General features: G+C 38.2%; 1 protein-coding gene across 1 annotated transcript; it reads left to right on the top strand.

The window, feature by feature from the left end:
- Positions 1-5,293: 5,293 nt before the first annotated feature.
- Positions 5,294-20,868, top strand: LOC134331241 (cytochrome P450 3A40-like). The gene is made up of 13 exons (XM_063012573.1): positions 5,294-5,429; positions 6,969-7,062; positions 7,161-7,213; positions 8,970-9,069; positions 9,191-9,310; positions 10,471-10,556; positions 11,021-11,169; positions 11,780-11,901; positions 12,806-12,893; positions 13,016-13,176; positions 16,391-16,617; positions 18,195-18,351; positions 18,550-20,868. The coding sequence occupies exons 1-13, from the start codon at positions 5,362-5,364 to the stop codon at positions 18,631-18,633; spliced, it is 1,509 nt and encodes a 502-aa protein (XP_062868643.1). The 5' UTR covers positions 5,294-5,361; the 3' UTR covers positions 18,634-20,868.
- Positions 20,869-22,074: the final 1,206 nt, after the last annotated feature.

Below are 22,074 nucleotides of genomic sequence, written 5' to 3' on the forward strand. Positions count from 1 at the left end.
AGTAGTAGTAGGGCAGTACAATGGTCATCTGGTGGCAGATTTAAAGTTGGCTCTAGTTAAAACCTTAAATCCTATATGTAATTCACAAATATTACCTATTTTAGGTAAGCAGGCTCACAGTTCACACAGATTTTTTAAGGAAACACTGTATGAGGTAGGATAATGGAAATTATTAAAATAAATAAAATTTCTGCATTATCATTATGAACTACAATTATACAAAGCACAGACAATACATCCAGTATACACAGTAAATAGCTTTTTTGGGTGTGTTTACTATTTCACCCGCGGTCCGGCCCCCCGAAACACTGAAGAACAGTAATCTGGCTCTTCGGTTAAAAAGTTTGAGGACCCCTGGTGTACACAATACATAAACAGGAGGAAAAACTTTAGCTTGTGTACAGCTTGACTGCAGGATTTATTCTGCTAAGAGGCAGACAGGACTTGTTTTAGCCCCATTGAACAATACATGAACCATTGTGTGCTTTCCCTGTCCAGTTGTTTGCCATTTCTAAGCTTCTAAAACAATCCAGCACTATTCTTGTGTGTAAGTGTGTCCTAAGAAAACGTTTGAGCTCAACTATAGTTCATCTGTTTAGTCAGCAGCAAGTCTTTAAAGGCACCCGGTTTAATCACGCTAAGAACAGCATGGATGACATCTGCTTTTGTAAAATCCTCATATAGACCTACACAAACTACCATAGCTAACGTCTGAGTCTGAGATCTGTCCACAGTGGAGCGTGAAATCTGTTAATCTGTCATTTTTACCACATCCTTCACCTAACTGGTTACTATAGATGGTTGACCTGTTTTAATAATTGTGACTGGAGGTTGTTGAAGTTTCTTTATGAGACTATCTGAGGCAAGCAGATGGGAAACACCTTGGTCCTCTTGACTTGCCAGCTGGTGACCTGGGCTGCGTCCGAAATCGCATAGTTAAACAGTATGTACTAGATTCGAGGCAGTATGCACTGCGCGGTCGGTAAAGCAGTAAGCTCTTTCAGTACACAAGTGTGCAGTATGCATGCAACCTCAGATGTACTACGTCCGCCATCTTACTAACGTCACGTGATGCATGACGTCTAATCGCCACAGTTATAACAATTTTATATAACAATCAGACTAAATTAATTCTGTCGTTCCCCACAAAGTTGCATTATGGGATAGATTATCGGACCGTAAGTGTGCATCGTTAGCATACTCAAAAATGGCTGCACAGGCAGTGTACTTTTCGCGTACTTTTTGATGTATACTATGTATTTGGACATACTAACTGCTCTCGCATACTGCTTTCGCGTACTGTTCAGTATGGAAGTATGCGATTTTGGACGCAGCTCTGGTGTCTTTTCAAAGTCCATCATGAAGTCGTAGTTCCTCCCCTGATAGCTCTTAATCTACGATAATCACTTTTAACTTTAAGTTACAAGGATTAGCTTTTAATTAAAGTTATATGGGTTCTTTATTTAAGTAAGGTTACAAGTATAAATTATTTTTATTTACATTTACGTCACTTAGCAGACGCTTTTATCCAAAGCGACTTACAGTACTGTGACAGTATACAGTCTAAGCAATTGAGGGTTAAGGGCCTTGCTCAAGCGCCCAACAGTGCAACCTGACAGTGGTGGGGTTTGAACCAGCAACCTTCTGCTTAGTACCCTAACCCAGTGTTTCTCAACCTTTTTTCAGTCACGACACCCTTTAAAAGTATGCAAAATCTCAAGTCACCACAGTCTAAAATGTATTAAAAAACTTACATCCTTCTGACTGCTAACACACACGCACACACACCATAAGGTGTCATTTACAGAGGGAGGGGTAAACGTGAATTAATTTTAAAGGGAAACCTGAGCCTGGGATGATGCACACAATCACCCTATTCTGGCAGGGATGGATGAGAGGCAGACACGGAGCTCCTGGTCCAGAGCCCTCAGTCGCTCCCTGTACTTGTTCTTGATGTAAGTTAGCTCGAAAAGCTCAGTTCGCACAAATATGTCATGGAGAAAGGTAGCAGAATTGCAATGGCGCTACTTGAAACCATTGGGTACTCCTTCTCCAATGATATCCAAAACCTGTCCAAAGTCATGTCTTGAAATTGTATTTTTAATGTGCGATCTTCTCTGATCTCTGCTAGTTGCTCCTGTGCCAGCAGTGGCAAGTCTTTTGAGCTGTCCAGTGCACATGAGCGCCAAGGGTCACGGACCCAGTCAAATTGGGCAAAAGACTCCGAAAAATAGTGACTAAATCTTTTGTCAAGAATTTTCAGATGCTGAGAGATAAGGTCAGAAAGTGTGCTGTTGTTTGAATATTCACTGCACAAAGGAAACATCTCAAGTCTTCCCTTTTCCGCAAAGGAGCGCCAGAGTGTGAGCTTGGATCTAAAGCCACGCAATTTGCGAGGTGAGAAGATTTTCTTCTTTGCCTTGCATTTTAGCATTCAGTTCGTTGAGATGCCTAAAAATGTCGGCCAAGTATGTGAGTTTCGTGCAGCTACCATAAACTCTGCATACGCAGAATTCTTTCTTATCAGGAATGTTCTGAGTTCTTCTCTTAACTCGTACAATCGGCCCAAAACCTTCCCCCGTGAAAGCCAGCGGACGGCCGTGTGTAGCATCAAGCCCTGATGTTCTGCTCCCAGAATCGAAAACAGACGGGTCTTTAACGGTCGTGTCTTGATGAAATTAACAATGTCCACCACTTTGTCCAGTAGATCTGAAAGTTCTTTCGGCAGCGTCTTGACTTTTTTGTATTTTAAATTTATTTCATAATATCAGTAACGTCAGAATATTTTTGACGGCACCCCTGACGAAGCCAGATTGAGAAAGGCTGCCTTAACCGTTAGGCTACAACTGCCTAGGTCAAGTACATTTACAAGGATTCCTTTTTCATTTGAAGTACATTTACTAGGAATACTTGTTTGCTTTACGTTACAAAAATTACTTATTGTTACAAACATGTGCTTTTTTACATTCACTTGAACAAAAATAAATGAACGTGTTTTTTAAATGAACGTGTAGGTTTACTGTGAGGAAATGCTAAAACTCTTCCACCTTTGATCAAGAATTAAACACAAGCTTCCACCGGGTGGCGCTGTTTTACTAACACGTTTTCAGCAAAACAGTAATAGGAACGTGGAAGAGTAACGTGAAATTACAAGAAAGATCAGTCAGGGTTCAAGTTGCTGCTTCATTAGGTGGGTGAATATGTTTCTGTATTAAGTAATATGGTTACAGATACAGTTTGCTATTTACTGTTAATTTAATCTGCTGTTATTTAATGAAAAGTAAATTAGCAATAGCTTGTTTTTTAAATAATAAAATAATCATAATAATATAAAGCACTAAAGAAAAGTAAACTGATGAAGTCGTGTGATTGAACTATTTGCTGTGTAATGTGCGGTTCTGGGTATGTTGTACAGGACAGGGGGATCTGCTGACTTTAATGAAGCTTGTTTGAGCCAGTTAGAGCTGTGGTGATCCAAATAACATCCTATATACTAAATAGTGTGCTGCATTCGATTTCTACCTAGAGCGAGGCTACTATTTCGAGCACACTGTGTAGGATTGTATGTGCGGATCGAGACGCAACCCTACAGATTGTCGCCGAACAGCGTTCTTTTTTGGCTTGTTTACAGCCTGATATAGCGATTTTCAGACTGCGGCATAAAATTACTATAATCCAAAATATGTTTTTAAGTGGAATTGCACGTTAAACATTAAGTACTGAGTCAATATAGCATCCCTTTGGGACGTTCACTGAAGAACGTCAAACTGCAGGTTGCTATAAACACAAGGTTACTGTAGCCAGCACCTGTAAGAGCAGCTAGAAGAAAGTTAATCGTTTTGGTGGTAAAATTGTTTCCAAGCGCTTACCTGTCAGATTTTCAGTCCTTTTAAGTATATATATATATATATATATTTATACTTAAAAGGACTGAAAATCTGACAGGTAAGCGCTTGGGAACAATATATATAGGGTGGGTGTGGTTGGCTGTGTGTGTGTGTGTGTGTGTGTGTGTGTGTGTGTGTGTGTGTGTGTGTGTGTGTGTGTGTGTGTGTGTGTGTGTGTGTGTGTGTGTGTGTGTGTGTGTGTGTGTGTGTGTGTGTGTGTGTGTGTGTGTGTGTGTGTGTGTGTGTGTGTGTGTGTGTGTGTGTGTGTGTGTGTGTGTGTGTGTGTGTGTGTGTGTGTGTGTGTGTGTGTGTGTGTGTGTGTGTGTGTGTGTGTGTGTGTGTGTGTGTGTGTGTGTGTGTGTGTGTGTGTGTGTGTGTGTGTGTGTGTGTGTGTGTGTGTGTGTGTGTGTGTGTGTGTGTGTGTCCTTCTAGAATGACTACCTTTCTGTGGTGGAGAAGCTTGAGTGTACCAATGAGTCTGAGAGTGATACTGTCTGGAGCTGAGGATCCCACGGGAACACAAATAAGTTGTCCCAGAAACAATGCAATATTGGCTCGGTTATTGTCCAAGATAAAAAAAAAAACTCTGCGGTACCCAATGTGAGAGACAGGGAGGGAAGTCGAAGTAAAGGTAGAAAAGATGCAAAGAGGCACACTAAACATCAGACTTTGTCTAACGATAGGACAGTGGAAGTTTCAGGGTCTCTATTCACTTGGCAAGTTATCAGTACTGAATATCAGCATTGTGGGTTGTCTGAGATTACGTAGACAGGCACTGGACACTTCAAGACGTTGGCTGGACACAGTGCTGTTTTCAGGCAAAAAAAGGACACAGACATCATGGAGTTGCAGTCTGGGTTCACAGAAATGTTGCTACATGTTTACATCCTACAACTTAGGAGAGTTAGCAGAGTTATATTTACAACAATTTGCCACAAAACCAAAAGATGGAACCATTATCCAGCAGCAAAACCAAGTAGAGGCTGGCAACAGATTTGAAGATAAGAGAGAATTGAGGAACCACACACACCAGACTCATGGTTTAATTTTAAAACACTGTACCTTCAATAGTCTATCAACATTCCACTCTATTTATTATATTATTCTTTTGCTTTTATGATATAATATTTTTATCATATTAGTCAATGCATGTTAATGTCCAAATCGTGTTCTTTTGCATCCTCTGTAGTTCATGATGTAATGATTTCTTTAATGACTTTAATTGTAGCATTTTAACATAAACATTAAAAAACAAAGAAATCTGTTTCTTGTATGTGGCAACGCACTTATGTAAAACAATATCAGTGTTCAAATCCTTCCTTCTTTCCTTATTAGGCTATCAAATTGCCTTTTTCATCCTCCCACTGACTACCCTTTGAATTTGTTTTAATTACTTCTTAGCCGGTGTTTCCTGAATTCAGAGCGGCACCAGTTGTACCATTCCTAAGATTGTGCCAGTTTTGGTGTGGAGGAAATGAGTTTTCTGCCATCTCTATCGGTGACGTGGAGTCTAGTCGTCTTGTTGTTCACCCTTTTGCTTATGTAAGTATGTCCACCAACCGTTAAAAGAAGAAAGTGTACTTGTAGCAACAATCATCCTAGTTGTGATTTCTTTTAAATAATATTTTGGACTTATTTTTAGTAAGTACTTTAAGAGATAAGACGGTAACAAATCTGTGATGCCACAGTTCGTTAGAAGTGCCAAGTGACCTGTTTCACAGGTGTCATGTTTTGGCTAATGAGTATTTTAGAAGGAATTGGGGGGTTGGGTGAGTGTTTAATTGTTGTAAAAAAAAACTGCTCTAACAAAAAATTTACAAAATTTATTAAAAGGTCCTCTGGTGCATGCAGTACATAAAAAAAAAATCCTTAAGGGGGCAGAAGACAATTATCAAAGTGTACATCAAGTTTTTCAGGAAAACAGTATACCTACTGACGATGTAGAGGTTTCTAAAACTTATGTATCAAATGATACACTTGGTGTTATATGGTTAAGAACATCTTCATGCTGTCATTAACAGTACAAGCTCAGTGATTTCTTTCCTTGGTTTTAGAAAGCATACCACTGCCATCTCTGGGTTTTGTGTTACTTTTTAGTAATGTGGTTTTAATTTAAACCTAGCTTGTGAAGTTGGACTGAGAGTCATAATGCTCATATTATTAGGGTTAAGCTATAAACCTAATCCTGTATCTTAAATGCCACAGTTACCTGGGCAATACTCCAGACAAACTGTTCAGTAATCAATTTAACTTTGTGTGGATATTATTTTTATTGGACTTTGACTAGCGTTCACGCTTGTGCTTCACTTTATCAATCGCAAAAATAATGCTTTTTATTGTAAGAATTGAATTTGAAATTGGATGAATGATATGTCCACATTGAGTTTAGGCTGACTTAATAAGAAATCGAATTATTCATACTGTTAATTTTTACTGTATGGCGAAATATAAGCTTTACACTGGTGTCTTAGATTTTTATATCTGACTTATAATTAACCAGATGTGCTGTTATATAAAAGTATTAGGACTTAACAGGTTTATGGACTGTTAAGAGATTGTATAACAGTTGATATAATCTCACCATGTGCTACGCAGCAGTATGCTCTAATGTTCATTAATGTAGCCGTTAATGCAATGCAAGTGGTGCATATAACCTTCTCTCAGAGCTTGCTATAGGTGGTTATTCTATAATACTATTTTAGGTTATGTTTTCTGCTTAAGTTGAGTTATCCCCACTTGATGCATTCTGCGTGCCGGCAGTTTCTATCTATTTGATCTGTTCAAAGCAGTAATGTATGCATAAACGTACAAGCCAGGTATTTTAGGTTAACAATAACAACAATGAGAAAACAACACAGCTGTGGGTAGAGAATACACTCCTCATTTGTTAAATGTTATAAATCTTCTCCAGTGTAAATTACAAGAGTCACTTCTAATGTAAAGGCAGTTTAAAAGCTGCTTGTGGTGAAAATGAACTCTGAGTGCTTGAGCCATTAAATCTCTGATATGTGGCAGTATTTAAATGGTAAATCTTGTTGAATGCAAGTTGGTAAGCATTTGGGTAATGTGTGTTTCCTGCAGCTATGGAGTTTGGCCCTATGGATTCTTTAAAAAGCTTGGGATCCCAGGACCAAGACCTCTGCCCTTCTTGGGAACCTTTTATTCTTACAGAAAGGTGAGTAACTGTCAGTAGCAGAGGGTAAATGTTGGTACTGACTATGTGTATGCAACTGATGGCTTCTCTTTGTCAACTATGCTTGTAATTATTTTTAGGGATTTTACAATTTTGATATGGAGTGTTTCAAGAAATATGGAAAGGTTTGGGGGTGAGTATTGTGCAAATCACAAGCTTTGATTGCAGTTTAATTAAATATTTAAAAAAAAACTGAATATATGTAATGAGACAGATCTCGCCACTAAGGCACCAGGTGTAGCATCACACCTGCAAGAATTGAAAATGGACCCAATTTTTATGATGCCCAACCATGTTAGAGCAAAACTGTGTTTAAAAAGCCACAAAGAAAGAAATTATGGGGAAAAAAATACAAATAAAAGCCACAAAATGGAAAATATCCACAGCTTGCAACTAAGTAAGTGGACAGAACAGGGATAGTGCAGAAATTGCTGGTTTGTCACAGTATAGCAAGCTGCTCAGAGCACCTTTAACAACCAGGTTCTTTGAAAAAGAAGGAACTGAAACCCAAAACAAGCCAACAAATAGAAATGCATGAGTGCCAGGCAGTTTTGTTTTTGTTGTATAATATACTTTCAATGCGTATACTGTATCTTATTCAAATACACACACATATATATACACTGACTAGGCATAACATTATGACCACTAACAGGTAAAGTGAATAACACTGATTATCTCTTCATCACGGCACTTGTTAGTGGGTGGGATATATTAAGCAGCAAGTAAACATTTTATCCTAGGAGTTGATGTGTTAGAAGCAGGAAAAATGAGCAAGCGTAAGGATTTGAGCGAGTTTGACAAGGGCCAAACTGTGATGACTGGATGACTGGGTCAGAGCATCTACAAAACTGCAGCTCTTGTGGGGTGTTCCTGGTCTGCAGTGGTCAGTATCTATCAAAAGTGGTCCAAGGAAGGAACAGTGATAAACCGGCGACAGGGTCATGAGCGGCCAAGGCTCATTGATGCACGTGGGAAGCGAAGGCTGGCCCGTGTGGTCCGATCCAACAGACGAGCTACTGTAGCTCAGATTGCTGAAGAAGTTCATGCTGGTTCTGATAGAAAGGTGTCAGAATACACAGTGTATTGCAGTTTGTTGCATATGGGGTTGCATACCTGCAGACCAGTCAGGGTTCCCATGCTGACCCCTGTCCACCGCCTAAAGCACCAACAATAGGTATGTGAATATCGGAACTGGACCACGGAGCAATAGAAGAAGGTGGCCTGGTCTGATGAATCATGTTTTCTTTTACATCACGTGGATGGCCAGGTGCGTCGCTTACCTGGGGAACACATGGCACCAGGACGCACTATGGGAAGAAAGGCAAGCAGTGTGGCAGTGTGATGCTTTGGGCAATGTTCTGCTGGGAAACCTCGGGTCCTGCCATCCATGCAGATGTTACCTTGACACGTACCACCTACCTAAGCATTGTTGCAGACCATGTACACCCTTGTATGAAAACGGTATTCCCTGATGGCTGTGGCCTCTTTCAGCAGTTGAAGGAAAACATCAATGAGTTTAAGGTGTTGACTTGGCCTTGAAATTCCCCAGATCTCAATCCAATCGAGCATCTGTGGGATGTGCTGGACAAAAAGGCCGATCCATGGAGGCCCCACCTTGCAACTTACAAGACTTAAAGGATCTGCGCACCTTCAGGGGTCTAGTGAAGTCCATGCCTTGATGGGTCAGGGCTGTTTTGGCAGCAAAAAGGGGACCAACACAATATTAGAAAGATGTTATGCCTGATCAGTGTATATAAACACACCCATCTGTTGCCAATAATGATTTCAGTTTTTTATGTATATTAAATGCATTTGTGTTGTTAGTCTTAACTATAATATTGCCCTGGTCTAATGTAGACAAATGCACATTTATTTTTCTCATTAAGAATCTATGATGGAAGACTGCCAATTCTGATGGTCTTAGATCTTGAAATGATCAAAGCCATTATGGTAAAAGAATGTTTCTCTGCCTTCACCAATAGAAGGGTAAGCCTGTATCATTATATAAACACTTACATTACCATATTTTTACATAACACAAAGTTAATCATTTTTTTAATCTTATTATGCACACATATGTAATATATTTCTCTGTTGTTTCATTTAGGAAATGAAAATGGAACAAGCTGGTCCCTTAGCTGATGGGATAACTTCTGTGAAGGATGAGAAATGGAAACGAATACGTAGTTCGCTCTCCCCCTTGTTTACTAGTGGACGACTAAAGGAGGTGCAGCTTTTCGAAGGCTTACGAAATGATATATTGTCCTTATAATGTTATAGTACATTGTCAGATCCAGAATTCCTAGCACCCTTGGTAAATATTAGATAACATACAGTAGTTATAGCTGTCTAATGTCCTAGCTTGTCATTGCAGAGGCCCAAGGTTGAAGTCTCAGTGGTGCCACTAGTGGTGCCCAACTGATACTGTTGGCCATGTCTTATGTTAAACCAAATAAAGGCTTAATGGTGAATCACCTCCTTGTAGTTGCAACATCAACTTCTACTGTCTATTTGAGGTGCTGGCATGGAAGAAGCAGACAGCTTTATGTGTGTTGGAAAAGGTGTGTGCTATCCTGCGCACTTCCTTGGTTTGCAAGGGCATCATGCAAGAAGCAGGGAACACTAAAGTGCTCAGGGTAATTGAATATATCCAAATTGGGATAATGCAATGGTGGGGGGCGGGGGTTTACAAATGTATGTGTTAATTAAAATACACTTAAATTGTAGACTAAAGTTTTCAACAAAACTATGTCACTATATATTATTAACACCATGGAATTTAGTACTGAACATTGCACAACTCAAAGTTAAAACCACTCATTGAGTAAGAAGCCGTGACACTGATGACTACATGTTGGTCAACAACCAATTTGATTCAATACCATCTACATCTCTTCATATAAAAATCTTGTATTATGTGTTAACCTTATTGTCAACACATCTCTGACAACTCACAAAACTTTTCTTTCTGCTTTTTTGCCTTAAATGGCTCTGCTGCAGATTATCTGTGTTCCTTGATTCTTTTTTAGCTTCTCTGAGCGCTAAGGATGCTTTTACAAGATCTCACTTTTCCCATGTTCTGGTACCTGCCTGGTGAAACGAGCTTCTACTGTTAAGTTTTTTTTTACTTTGCTTGCTAAGCGTGCGTTATACTATTACCCCCTTTATATAAAATAAAGTATATGTAAATGCAGCTTACAAAATTTCCTCAATGGCTGCTGTCACACATTTGATTAACCAATGTATGCAATTATAAGCTGTTGATTTCTTGGTTTGAAAAATAATGTTTAAGGAATGAAAAATTTTACCCTTTTCATTTCAAAACAAATTTGAAAGATGACAAATCGCTTTGTCATGAATAAGTTTATCTTATTTAATCCATTTCAGATTTTTCCACTTGCTGAGAAATATGCAGATCGCTTTATTAGCAGTTTAAAGAAGAAAAACCTGGAAGAGTCAGTTAAAATTAAAGAGTAAGTGGCTTTAAAGTGGCAACTATAAATAAATATATAATTATAATTAAGTATATAATATAATTTTATATATACATACATTAAAAGGAACATTGTTCTGCACAATTTTGCACAATTTCTATTCATTTGCAAAATTTTAGGTTAAACAATCAAATGTGCTGTTGGTTTGTACATTCCTCAGTTTTTTTCTCAATATGTTAAATGCAGCAAAATAGATGTGAATAAAATGTACGAAAGTTTGTTAATCATAAGAATATAATAAGTAGAAAATTATTAAAACATTTGACCAAGCAAAAAAACAAAAAGTAAAATTTGAGTATTTTTTTAAAATATGAATTTAATTGACTTGTATCAGTGTTTTGTACTTCTGTAATTAAAATGTAATTAGCAGTAAATTCATAAAGATTGATTTATTGTAAATTATAAATATATGTTAAAAATAAGGTTTTTTTTCTTTTTTTCAGGTTATTTGCTCCCTACGCCATGGATGTTGTCACCAGTGCTTCATTTAGTGTTGAAACAGATTCTATAAACAACCCAAATGACCCATTTGTTTCTAACATCAAGAAATTTCTCAACTTCAGCTTCTTCAGTCCTTATCTTCTGATTACCAGTATGTTCTATTCAGGTTACATTTACTTGTAGGTCATGTAGGTTAGTGCAGACAACTGTTTCTGCCATTTACTTGTACAGAGCTTTCAAGACTTGTTTATGATGTTATTCGTGTGGCTCATTTTTGTGGCTTGGTGATTTAAGCATAGACAAGCCACAAACCGCTGACAGGTTGTTGAACAGCCAAAAGTTATTAATGCCAGAGGACATGAAGAATATAGCATCTGGTACAGACCAACAGAAGAGCTATTCTGGGTGAAATTATGTAAAATTGTAATATTGATGATCAGGTGAATGTGTCAAAACACACAGGGAATCAGACTCTTTTGTGTATTAGTCTGCTTAGTCACAGGCTTGTCAAAGTGCCCATGCTAACTGTTCACCATTAAAAACACCTAGAATGGACGTGCATGCATTGGAGCAATGGAAGAAGCTTGTATTCAAATGCTTCAGCTGTATGCTCATAATTTAGCAGTGATGAAAACAAATACGTTGACAACTACACAAAGCAAATGTTCTCTTTCATGTTTTAGTCTTATTAATGCAGCATTGTAGGCAGGGTTTGTGAGTAAGTTTCTGGTGTCTGTGTAAATAAACTCTTTGTATTTCAGCTCTCTTTCCATTTTTAATTCCGGTCCTATCAAAAATGGGATTGACCTTGTTTTCCAAGTCAGCTATGGACTTTTTCTACGGCTCCTTGAAGAAGATCAAAGACCAGCACAACAATGAAAATGTATGTTATAATCAATTACATAATGTTACTGATTAGTTTATTTATTCATTAGGTTTTTAACGTTATGTTTTTGGTTATATTCATGACAGAAATGGTAGTTACTGGTTACACAAGATTCATCAGTTCACAAGTTCAACGTCAAACTCAATCATGGACAATTTTGTATCTCCATTTCACCTCACTTGCATGTCTTTGGACTGTGGGAGTGTCACTTGAGTAGTGTTTTGAGTAGTGTTTTTAGCTGCTCCACTCTTCGACATCTTGGACATTTTGACTAACAGATTACTAACTGGATTGCTGTAGTAATGCTAGTGTAACAGACTTTTCTGTAGTATAGTGTGCTGTGTTTACATATTGAGTGCATTTTGTCCCTTTGTGGATTCCATAATTAACAGAAAAGTGTGCTTCTCTACACACGTGATCATCTCTCTGTAGTCTGTCCTACGCAGTATTATTCTTCAGATAGTTTGTCTATGTACAGTTTATTTCTTATTTTATAAACTCAGCAAACTCTAAAGACGTTTGGTTACACTAGGACTGCCTCAGTGCAAATTAACCAGTAAATGTAGGGCACTTGAATGCTACGCAAATGAAAAACCATAAAACACAAACTTTAAATTTTGAATTTCACAGCAAATTGCATATTACCAATAATAATTGCTATTCTAAAGTGTATGTTATAGCACGATACAGCCTAACGACAGTGTCACTAAGCCCTTCATCATGACCCATTGTACTGACAATGTTTGACAGTAGGCTGTATGATTAAATATATGCACCTGTTTGCACTTGCTGTGCCTGAAATGACCAAATCCACTAATAAAGGGGGCGTTTACACACTTTTGACCATTCAGCATACCCTACAGCCATTGTGATAAAGCTCTGCTTTTTCTGTTGCTTTCAGAAACGAGTGGACTTCTTGCAGCTCATGATCCAGGGTCAAATATCTGATGAACAAGCCGAGAAAGAATTGATTGAGCAACCAGCCAAGGGTAAGAGCTGTTAAAAATCCAGAACTGTTATTCAAGAACTGTATTAAACAATGTCATAATCTATATTTTTTATTTAAGCAGATCATTTTAAAAAACAAAATATCCTTCCTTGTTGTTTACAGGGTTAACTGATCACGAGATTCTTTCTCAATCCTTAATTTTTATCTTTGGGGGCTATGAGACCACAAGCACCACCCTGACTTATCTACTGTATAATCTCACCGTAAATCCAGACTGCATGAAAAAACTGGTGGAGGATATTGATGACACTTTTCCCAATAATGTAAGCATATTTAAATATATAAAGTATATAACCAAACAAGTTGAACACAATTAGTCATGAGAGACATCTACACTTCACAGTAAAAAGTCCAGGCATCTTATCCATATATCCTATATACAGTGGGGAAAATAAGTATTTGATCCCCTGCTGATTTTGTAAGTTTACCCCCTTACAAAGACTTGAACAGTCTATAATTTTTATGGAAGGTTTATTTTAACAGAGAGAGACAGAATATCAACAAAAAATCCAGAAAAAAAACATTAAATAAAAGTTATAAATTAATTTGTATTTAATTAAGGGAAATAAGTATTTGATCCCCTACCAACCAGCAAGAATTCTGACCCCCACAGACCCCCACTGTATTTCTTCCATTTTCGATAATTCGAAAATGGAAGAAATACAAGATCACAGTCAATGGCCCTCGCTCTGGAGCTCCATGCAAGATCTCACCTGGTGGGGTAAGAATGATTCTGAGAAAGGTGAGGTCAGTCCAGAATTACACGGGAGGAGCTTGTCAATGATCTCAAGGGAGCTGGGAGCACAGTCACCAAGAAAACCATTAGTAACACACTTTGCCGTAATGGATTGAGATCCTGCAGTGCCCGCAAAGTCCCTCTGCTCAAGAAGGCTCATGTACAGGCCCGTCTGAAGTTTGCCAATGAACACCTGAATGATTCAGAGAAAGCTTGGGAGAATGTGATATGGTCAGATGAGACCAAAATTGAGCTCTTTGGCATCAACTCCACTTGCCATGTTTGGAGGCAAAGAAATGCCCGGTGGGGATGGTGTTCTTGGGGTCATATCCAGCATTTCTCTGCTCCCAGCTCCCTTGAGATCATTGACAAGCTCCTCCCGTGTAATTCTGGACTGACCTCACCTTTCTCAGAATCATTCTTACCCCACCAGGTGAGATCTTGCATGAAGCTCCAGAGTGAGGGTGATTGACTGTGATCTTGTATTTCTACCATTTTCGAATTATCGCACCAACAGTGGTCTCTTTCTCACCAAGCTTCTTGCTGATGGTCTTGTAGCCCATTCCAGCCTTGTGCAGGTCTACAATCTTGTCCCTGACATCCTTTGATAGCTCTTTGGTCTTGCCCATGGTGGTCGAGAGATTTGAACGGAAGAAACTGATTCTGTGACAGGAGTCTTTTATACAGGGACAGGACTAATTTGTGTGCCTCATGGGCACATAACCGGTCTGTGGGGGTCAGAATTCTTGCTGGTTGGTAGGGGATCAAATACTTATTTCCCTTAATTAAATACAAATTAATTTATAACTTTTATTTAATGTTTTTTTTCTGGATTTTTTGTTGATATTCTGTCTCTCTCTGTTAAAATAAACCTTCCATAAAAATTATAGACTGTTCAAGTCTTTGTAAGGGGGTAAACTTACAAAATCAGCAGGGGATCAAATACTTATTTCCCCCACTGTATATAGCCAGATGTATTTGGAAATGTGGCCATGAGCTTGTTGAACATCCCATTTCAGAAACAAAATGTCTTCTGATAAAGCTTCTCATAGCTTCTCAGAGAAAATTGAAGTATGTCTGTGAGAATTCAGTTAAAAGGGGATTCGTATGGCTTGGTGCTGATGTTGGTCAAGAATTATTTAGTTGATGTTCCAGAGCTGAGACTGAGATCAGAGTTCTGTTCAGGCCACTGTTTCTTGAGTTTTTTTAAACCAGACTTTTCTTCATGTCTTTATAGACCTTGCTTTGTGCACAGCCGCACAGTTAGGCTGGAACAGGAAATGACCTTTTCTAAACTGTTGCTGCAAAGTTGGAAGCGTATAATTTCCTTTATATAATTGATTATTACACCTGTTAGCAGTTGTTGGGGCTGAATCACATACATTCAAAAATTACAGGGGTGTCCCAGTACTATTGTCCATATAGTGTACTTAGTTAACATGTTGTTTTTAAAACCTTAGACGTTGATATTCTGTTGGTCTGCTATAGCTTTTTAATTTTATTTTTTTTATTATTAGATATTGAGGTCAGGCAATTCATCTTCCAAAGTTTGGGATACAGCTAAAATTATAACTTTGAGGAAGCCCAGTCAAGCAATGATCCTGGATAGTTTCACTTTCTAATCTGAACACTTACAGTAGATCATCACAGTTCTAGAAGAGTAAACACTAACGAAATGACATAAGATGACATACAGATATACATTTTTAAATTGTGATATTTGATCATATTGCCAAATCCATCTTGTACATGTTTTAAAATAAAGGAAACCTACGTAGACACTGGGGGAAAATGCCAAACATATTGCAAACGATTGGAGGCAAGGTTTAAACCTTGTTTTCTTGGACACTGGTGCTGTCCAGCTTCCCTGTTACCACTGTGCCACTCTAAATTCATATGTTCATGCAAATGTTTAATTAACAGGTTATTTAAAAAGATTTTACCATATCTGAAAATTTGAACAAGAACACCTGGCTTGCAATCAATGCTTCACATCATTCCAAAGGTGTTCAGTGGGGTTCAGTCCAGCTCTGTGCAGGAAACTGGAGTTTCCTCAAACCAGACACACCAATTTCTTTTTTCCTTGCTTTTTTGCTTTGATTGACTACTTTTTCTTTCAAATCTAGTGGTGTCCAGATTCCCAGATTGTATGTTGCTCTCCCACTGCTGCCCTGACCGATGGGAACTGCAGGCTATCATGCACCCTCTTTGACATGTGTGCAGTCACTGACCACATTTTTTTTTTTTACCTGTCCAAAGGCAAAGTCTTGCAGAGAGCCATATTGCATACAGAGAGTCACACACTGCTTGCTGCCACCATGACCTCTGCTGTTTGGACAGACAGCAATGAGGAACCCCTTTGACCTCCCTAAGGCAGAACCGATTGTGCCTGTTGGATGCCTAGTTATGTCACGTATGCAGAATTATGCACTGTTGTCTGTGAATCATTCATATTTACTTTAACTGGAAACACAAGCTGCTACTGTCTTGAATCCCAGAGTTTTCATGTCTGCATGCAATAGTCAGGAAAGGCCCTGTATTAACAAAGTACAATATAGGCATCCCCAGTACTACAATAGACACAATCATGATTGCAGTTTTCCTTTATATCATTTAAAAACATATTATCTGTACTTTATTTATATTATCAATAAAAATACAACTGTGGTGTGCTGTCTCATTTTATCAGCCAGCCAATGTACATGTTGTGCCTACTCACAACTGTATGTGCTTTTTGCCAGACTCCTGTAACCTACGATGCACTGATGAAGATGGAGTACCTGGAGATGGCGATTAATGAGTCGATGCGTCTCCTCCCTACTGCCCCACGTCTGGAAAGGATGTGTAAGAAGACTATAGAGCTCAATGGAATCACAATACCAAAGGGCACCCTGGTGGGAATTCCTGCATACGTTCTAAACAGAGATCCAGAGCTGTGGGAATCTCCTGAACAATTCAGACCTGAAAGGTACTGACTGCACTAAAAAGTTGTTGTGGATACAATGTATATTTATTTTTAATAGAACAGTAAAGGTATATGAACTTTTTGGGGGTTGATACTGATACCCGTTACCAGTCACAAATTACAGGGTTAACAGTTTCATTCTGTTACCGTGGGTCCAGTTCTGCCCTGAAACGCTGAGTGCAGAGCTAGATCACACTATAGACTGGGAATCAATTCATTGCAGTTCACTTACTTACACATTTGCTTACTCGCTCACACATGGGGCCAGTTTAGAGAGAGACCAGTCAACTTTCTAAATGGGAAGCTGTGTGAGGTTGTGGCATAGTCCAGGCCCAGAATGACTAATTGCAAGCCATAGTGGGTTACAAATTGCTAAAAAAAACACTTGCTAGTCTTCTGGAAATAAACCATTTAACCCATGTGTTCTGTTGTAATTGACCTTACCGCCTTGTTCTTTGGGGTCCAGAGACCCAATTAGGGCTGCTGCCATTGGTTGACCTAGTCAATGTCAATACTATGTTTATAAATGATCCTTTTTCATTTCTACAGTGTTTCCATTCATATAACCATTCATGTGATTTCCCTCAGCACTACTTGCTGCGTGCATGACCTAAGTCGTATTTGGTCCAGTCACTTCTTAATCGCGGAGATCCTGTAATACTGTATTTCTTAGCGAGTTCAGTTAGAGCGCATGAGATGCAGCAAAACTTTTACTTCTATATTGTTTCAATAAGCTTCTTATTCGCAGAGATTTTGGAATACCGTATTTCTTAGCGAGTTCAGTTAGGCCACTGCACACTTTGTTGCGCAAAAAGCTTCTCATGTGAAACACTTACCACTTTGTTTACATACGTAAGTTTTGAGTGAATGTGTAGGTTAGAATCTGGGCTCATTCTGTCGTTACTGTACGTTGGACTAACTGTCAAACTATTTTATTTCTGCTATAAGTTTAAGCACTTTTTGTGTACCTTATATAAGAAGCTTAAATGAGATTCAATCGTTTAGATTAATCGACTAATCGATAAAAATAGTCTATAAATCAATAGAAAAATAGTCGTTAGTGGCAGCCCTAGACCCAATTGTTGTGGGGTAAAATAAAATTACATTGAGTTCAAAAATAACCAAATTAACTTCAGAGAAGGAGTGGTGGAAGTCAGTCAGCTTTATAAAGAACATGAAGATGTATTTCCTTTAATCATGTGCTCTACCCCAAACAGAAGTGTATACATTAGAGGCTAAGGATATTTTATGAGCTGGTAAAGAGGCTCTGGAGTCTTAGGGACCCCAAAAAGAACATGAGGGTTAAAGAGACTTTAATCCACTTTAATAAAGTCTTGGTAACTGTCTTCATATTGCATGAAATCTTCAGCACACATCTGCTAATTGTGTAAACCATTTTTGAACAGTAAATGCAGTAACGTTGTGGACTGATTGGGCCTCAGCATTTGGTCAGTTTAGGATGATCTGAATCTCATAACCATAGAAAGCTGCTGTGTCATGAGAACTCAGATGTTCATACTTTTATATCTTGGAGGTATTACTAACTTGGTGGTGTCTCTGAATTCTTGTGATTGCTTAAGGTTCAGTCCAGGTAATGACATCAGCCCCTACACATTCATGCCATTCGGCCTCGGGCCCCGCAACTGTGTGGGAATGAGGTTTGCTCAGATGATCATGAAATTGGTGATAGTGAAACTGCTGCAGAACTTCAATGTGGAGACATGCAAGGAGACACAGGTAAGAGCACTGCTTGTGAATGTGTATTGAGCCCCAGTGTCTTGCACTGATATTCCATAAACCATTTATGAGAGAAAATAGTTTTCATAAACTCAGACTCAGTCTTTTCTTTTATTAAAGAGCCAACCTTATCCATTTCCCCTCTAACAAACGACTTGTAGGACAGTATGTCTAAGCAATGCTCTTTTTCTGTTCCAGATTCCCATTCAACTGAATGCTCTGTTTCAACCTAAAGTTCCTGTGACTCTAAAACTGGTACCAAGATCTCACCATGAGGAATAAGTCAACATGAGGCAGGGTTTTACTAAAAAAAATTATTTTTAATGATCAATATTTGGTGTTTTTTCACTAATGCTCATTTTAGGTTTTTTATAACTAGAAACAGCTTCATAAAAACAAATAAAATAATGAACAATGCTACATTGGTTCTAATTTAGAACATTAGTTCTTCTAAATTACAAAGTGATGGAGAATTTTTTTTCTTTTAAAAAATTTATACTTCTTAACTTCAGGTCTGGCAGGGTGTTAAAAGAAATTAGTAAAAACATCCACTTTATTTTTATAAATGCTTTATTTTAAGATGCAGCAAGAGAACAATGTTAGCCAGTTTGAACTAATGGACCTGAATCATATATTTTTAAACTACACACTATTGTACCAAGGTGTGTCCTGTATCATTTTTGTACTTTGATGTGTAGAATTATGGTTTTTACTAGGCAAAAAGACAGTTTCAGTTCTTTGCAGAGAAATTGTTGTGTTGGGCAGCATGATGACATTGGCTGCATCCCAAACTGCATTAACTATTATTATAAAGTCCTTAAAAGTCTCAGCAGTCTCTGTAATAGTTCTAATGACCAGAAATAATGATTAATTATTACCACTCATCCCGATTCTTATAATACAACCCCAAATCAGGTTGGGACGGTATGGAAAATGCAATTAAAAACAGTTTTATTTAAATGCAGACAGTATGAAAGAAAAGATATTTCATGTTCTGTCTGGTCACCTTCATTTCATTTGTTATTATACATTCAATCCTGCATTTCCAAAATACCAAAAAAAGCCTTTACCACTTTATAATGTTCCCATTCCATCAGACAACACTTGAAAGATGTTTTGGCACCGAGGATACCAAACAATTTAGTGTTTCAGGTTTTATTGTGTCCCATTGTTCCTGCAAACACGTCTTAATGTATGTAACAGTATGGGGTCGTCGTTGCATTTTTTGGTTTAAAATTCTCCACACATTCTCTATTGAGGTAAACAGGCAGGCCAGTCTACTAGCCATACCCTCTCCCTCCACAGTCATATTTTTGTAATATGTGCAGCATGTGGTATTACATTGTCTTGTTAAAAATGTAGCATATGTTGAACTTTTCTGCATTAATTCTGCCATCACAGAAGTGTAAATTATATTTGTCAAGAGCACTGACACAACCCCATACCATGACAGACCCTGGCTTTGGACATGTTGCTAATAACAGTCCGGATGGTCCGTGTTGTCTTTGATCTGAAACACAGTGTCCATTTCTTTAAAAAAAAAAAAAAAAAAAAAAAAAAAAAAAAAAAAAACTTAAATACTGATTCATCTGACCATAATTCATATTTCCACTGTGTGATAGTCCATTCCAGATGCCTCAGAGCCCAGAGAACTTGATGCCACTTCTGGACATGGTTAGCATAAAGCTTCTTTTCCGCACAGTAAAATTGTAAGTGCCACCTCTGAAAGTAACTCTGGCAAACCTTCGTCAAGCACTACAATACAAAGTAATCACTTGCCAATGTGGTTATATCAGCTATTGACGCCCTTGCTCTTCATGCACTGAAATTACTCCTGATTCCTTGAATCGTTTAATGATATTATGCACTGTAGAGGGAGAAATATGCAAATCCCTTCCAATCTTTCTTTGAGGAACATTTTTTACAATTTTCCAAATCATGATTACAATCACCTGTTTGAAATCATATCATTATTTAGTTTTTTAGCCGCATTACTAGCCCTAAACTGCCCCCGTCCCAACCTTTTTTAAATGTGTTGCTGGCCTGAAATGCTGGTTTATACTGCAATGAAATGAAAGTCAATGTAAGAAACATTGCATTTTTTATTTGCATCTTACATACTGTCCCAACTTTCTGATCTGGGGTTGTTTATCTTTCAGTCATCTGGTTATTATTTTATTAAAATCCATCTTTAAATTTGATGATCTATGCTGGATCTGTGTATCTGTCAGAGCTCTGTTGTAATGGACATAGCAACTTAATTTGATGAATTAATTAAATTGCCTAATGTTAGAATTCAGATGCACGGTCAAAATAAAGTTGTAGACTGCATATGAAAAATGATATTCCCTCTTACACCCGCCATGTGTTCACGGATGATCTGCATACAGAAAAAGTAGTGGGAGCTTGAGATTGCATAGATGAATACAGATGAAACAAATGAAGGGTAATACATTACAATATCCGAAAATGTAAATGTACCAATAAATTGCAATAAATCTTTATGCATTCCGTTAAGTCTGCTGCTTCATGATAAATCATTTTATGTTTCAATCAGCAGTGCTCAAACAAGAATTTTAACAGATCACGATTTGCATAAAGTTGTAGTGATTGATTTATTGTTGGGCATTCTTGATTGCTGTATGCATGAGCATCTGAACATTACAGCTGTTTACATAGCCTAAGAACTGGAAAGTAAGTATTAGTGTAACCATGTGTAAAATTACTCTCTGCTGATTTTGCTGACTTAAGAACTGTGAAGGAAGTAAAAACACCTTTGACTGGAAATGCTGATTCATATAAACAGCTCTGTAATAATGATACTCATCAGTAGTGTTGGCGCTAATGCAGTACAGTCATGAATTCCTGCAATCTGTTAACCTTTCCATGTTACTAAACAGGGAAATAGAGTTAGTTACTGGCCATATACACCAACTAGGCATAACATTATGACCACTGACAGGTGAAGTAAATAACACTGATTATCTCTTCATCACAGCACCTGTTAGTGGGTGGGATATATTAGGCAGCAAGTGAACATTTTATCCTCAAAGTTGATGTGTTAGAAGCAGGAAAAATAGGCAAGCATACAGATTTGGATTCCCTGATGGCTGTGGCACCTTTCAGCAGGATAATGCACCCTGCCACAAAGCAAAAATGGTTCAGGAATGGTTTGAGGAGCACAACAACAAGTTTGAGGTGTTAACTTGGCCTCCAAATTCCCCAGATCTTAATTCAATCGAGCATTTGTGGGATGTGCTGGACAAACAAGTCCAATCCATGTAGGCCCCACCTCACAACTTACAGGAGTTTAAGGATCTGCTGCTAACATCTTGGTGCCAGATACCACAGCACACCTTAAGGGGTTTAGTGGAGTCCATGCCTCGACAGGTCAGGGCTGTTTTGGCAGCAAAAGGGGGACCAACACAATATTAGGAAGGTGGTCGTAATGTTATTCCTGATCGGTGTACAATCCAGAAATGTTGGAGTTGGCAGTTCTTCAAAACACATCTAAAACAGATGATACAATCATACAAGATCAGCATTCGAAAAGGCCTAGCCTTGCCACCTTGCCAGTGAATCAGAATCGAGTCTTAACAAGTTATTGCAGGGTTTCTCAAGCATTTTACCCTGACTGTGTAATCCAGTCAAAGATTGTGGGTGATAGGCAGGCCTGTCTGTAGTAAAAAAAAAATGTGGCGCACAAAGTACGACAATTGTATT

Source organism: Trichomycterus rosablanca, chromosome 2 (assembly GCF_030014385.1).
Source record: "Trichomycterus rosablanca isolate fTriRos1 chromosome 2, fTriRos1.hap1, whole genome shotgun sequence".
In the NCBI taxonomy this organism is placed as follows: domain Eukaryota; kingdom Metazoa; phylum Chordata; class Actinopteri; order Siluriformes; family Trichomycteridae; genus Trichomycterus; species Trichomycterus rosablanca.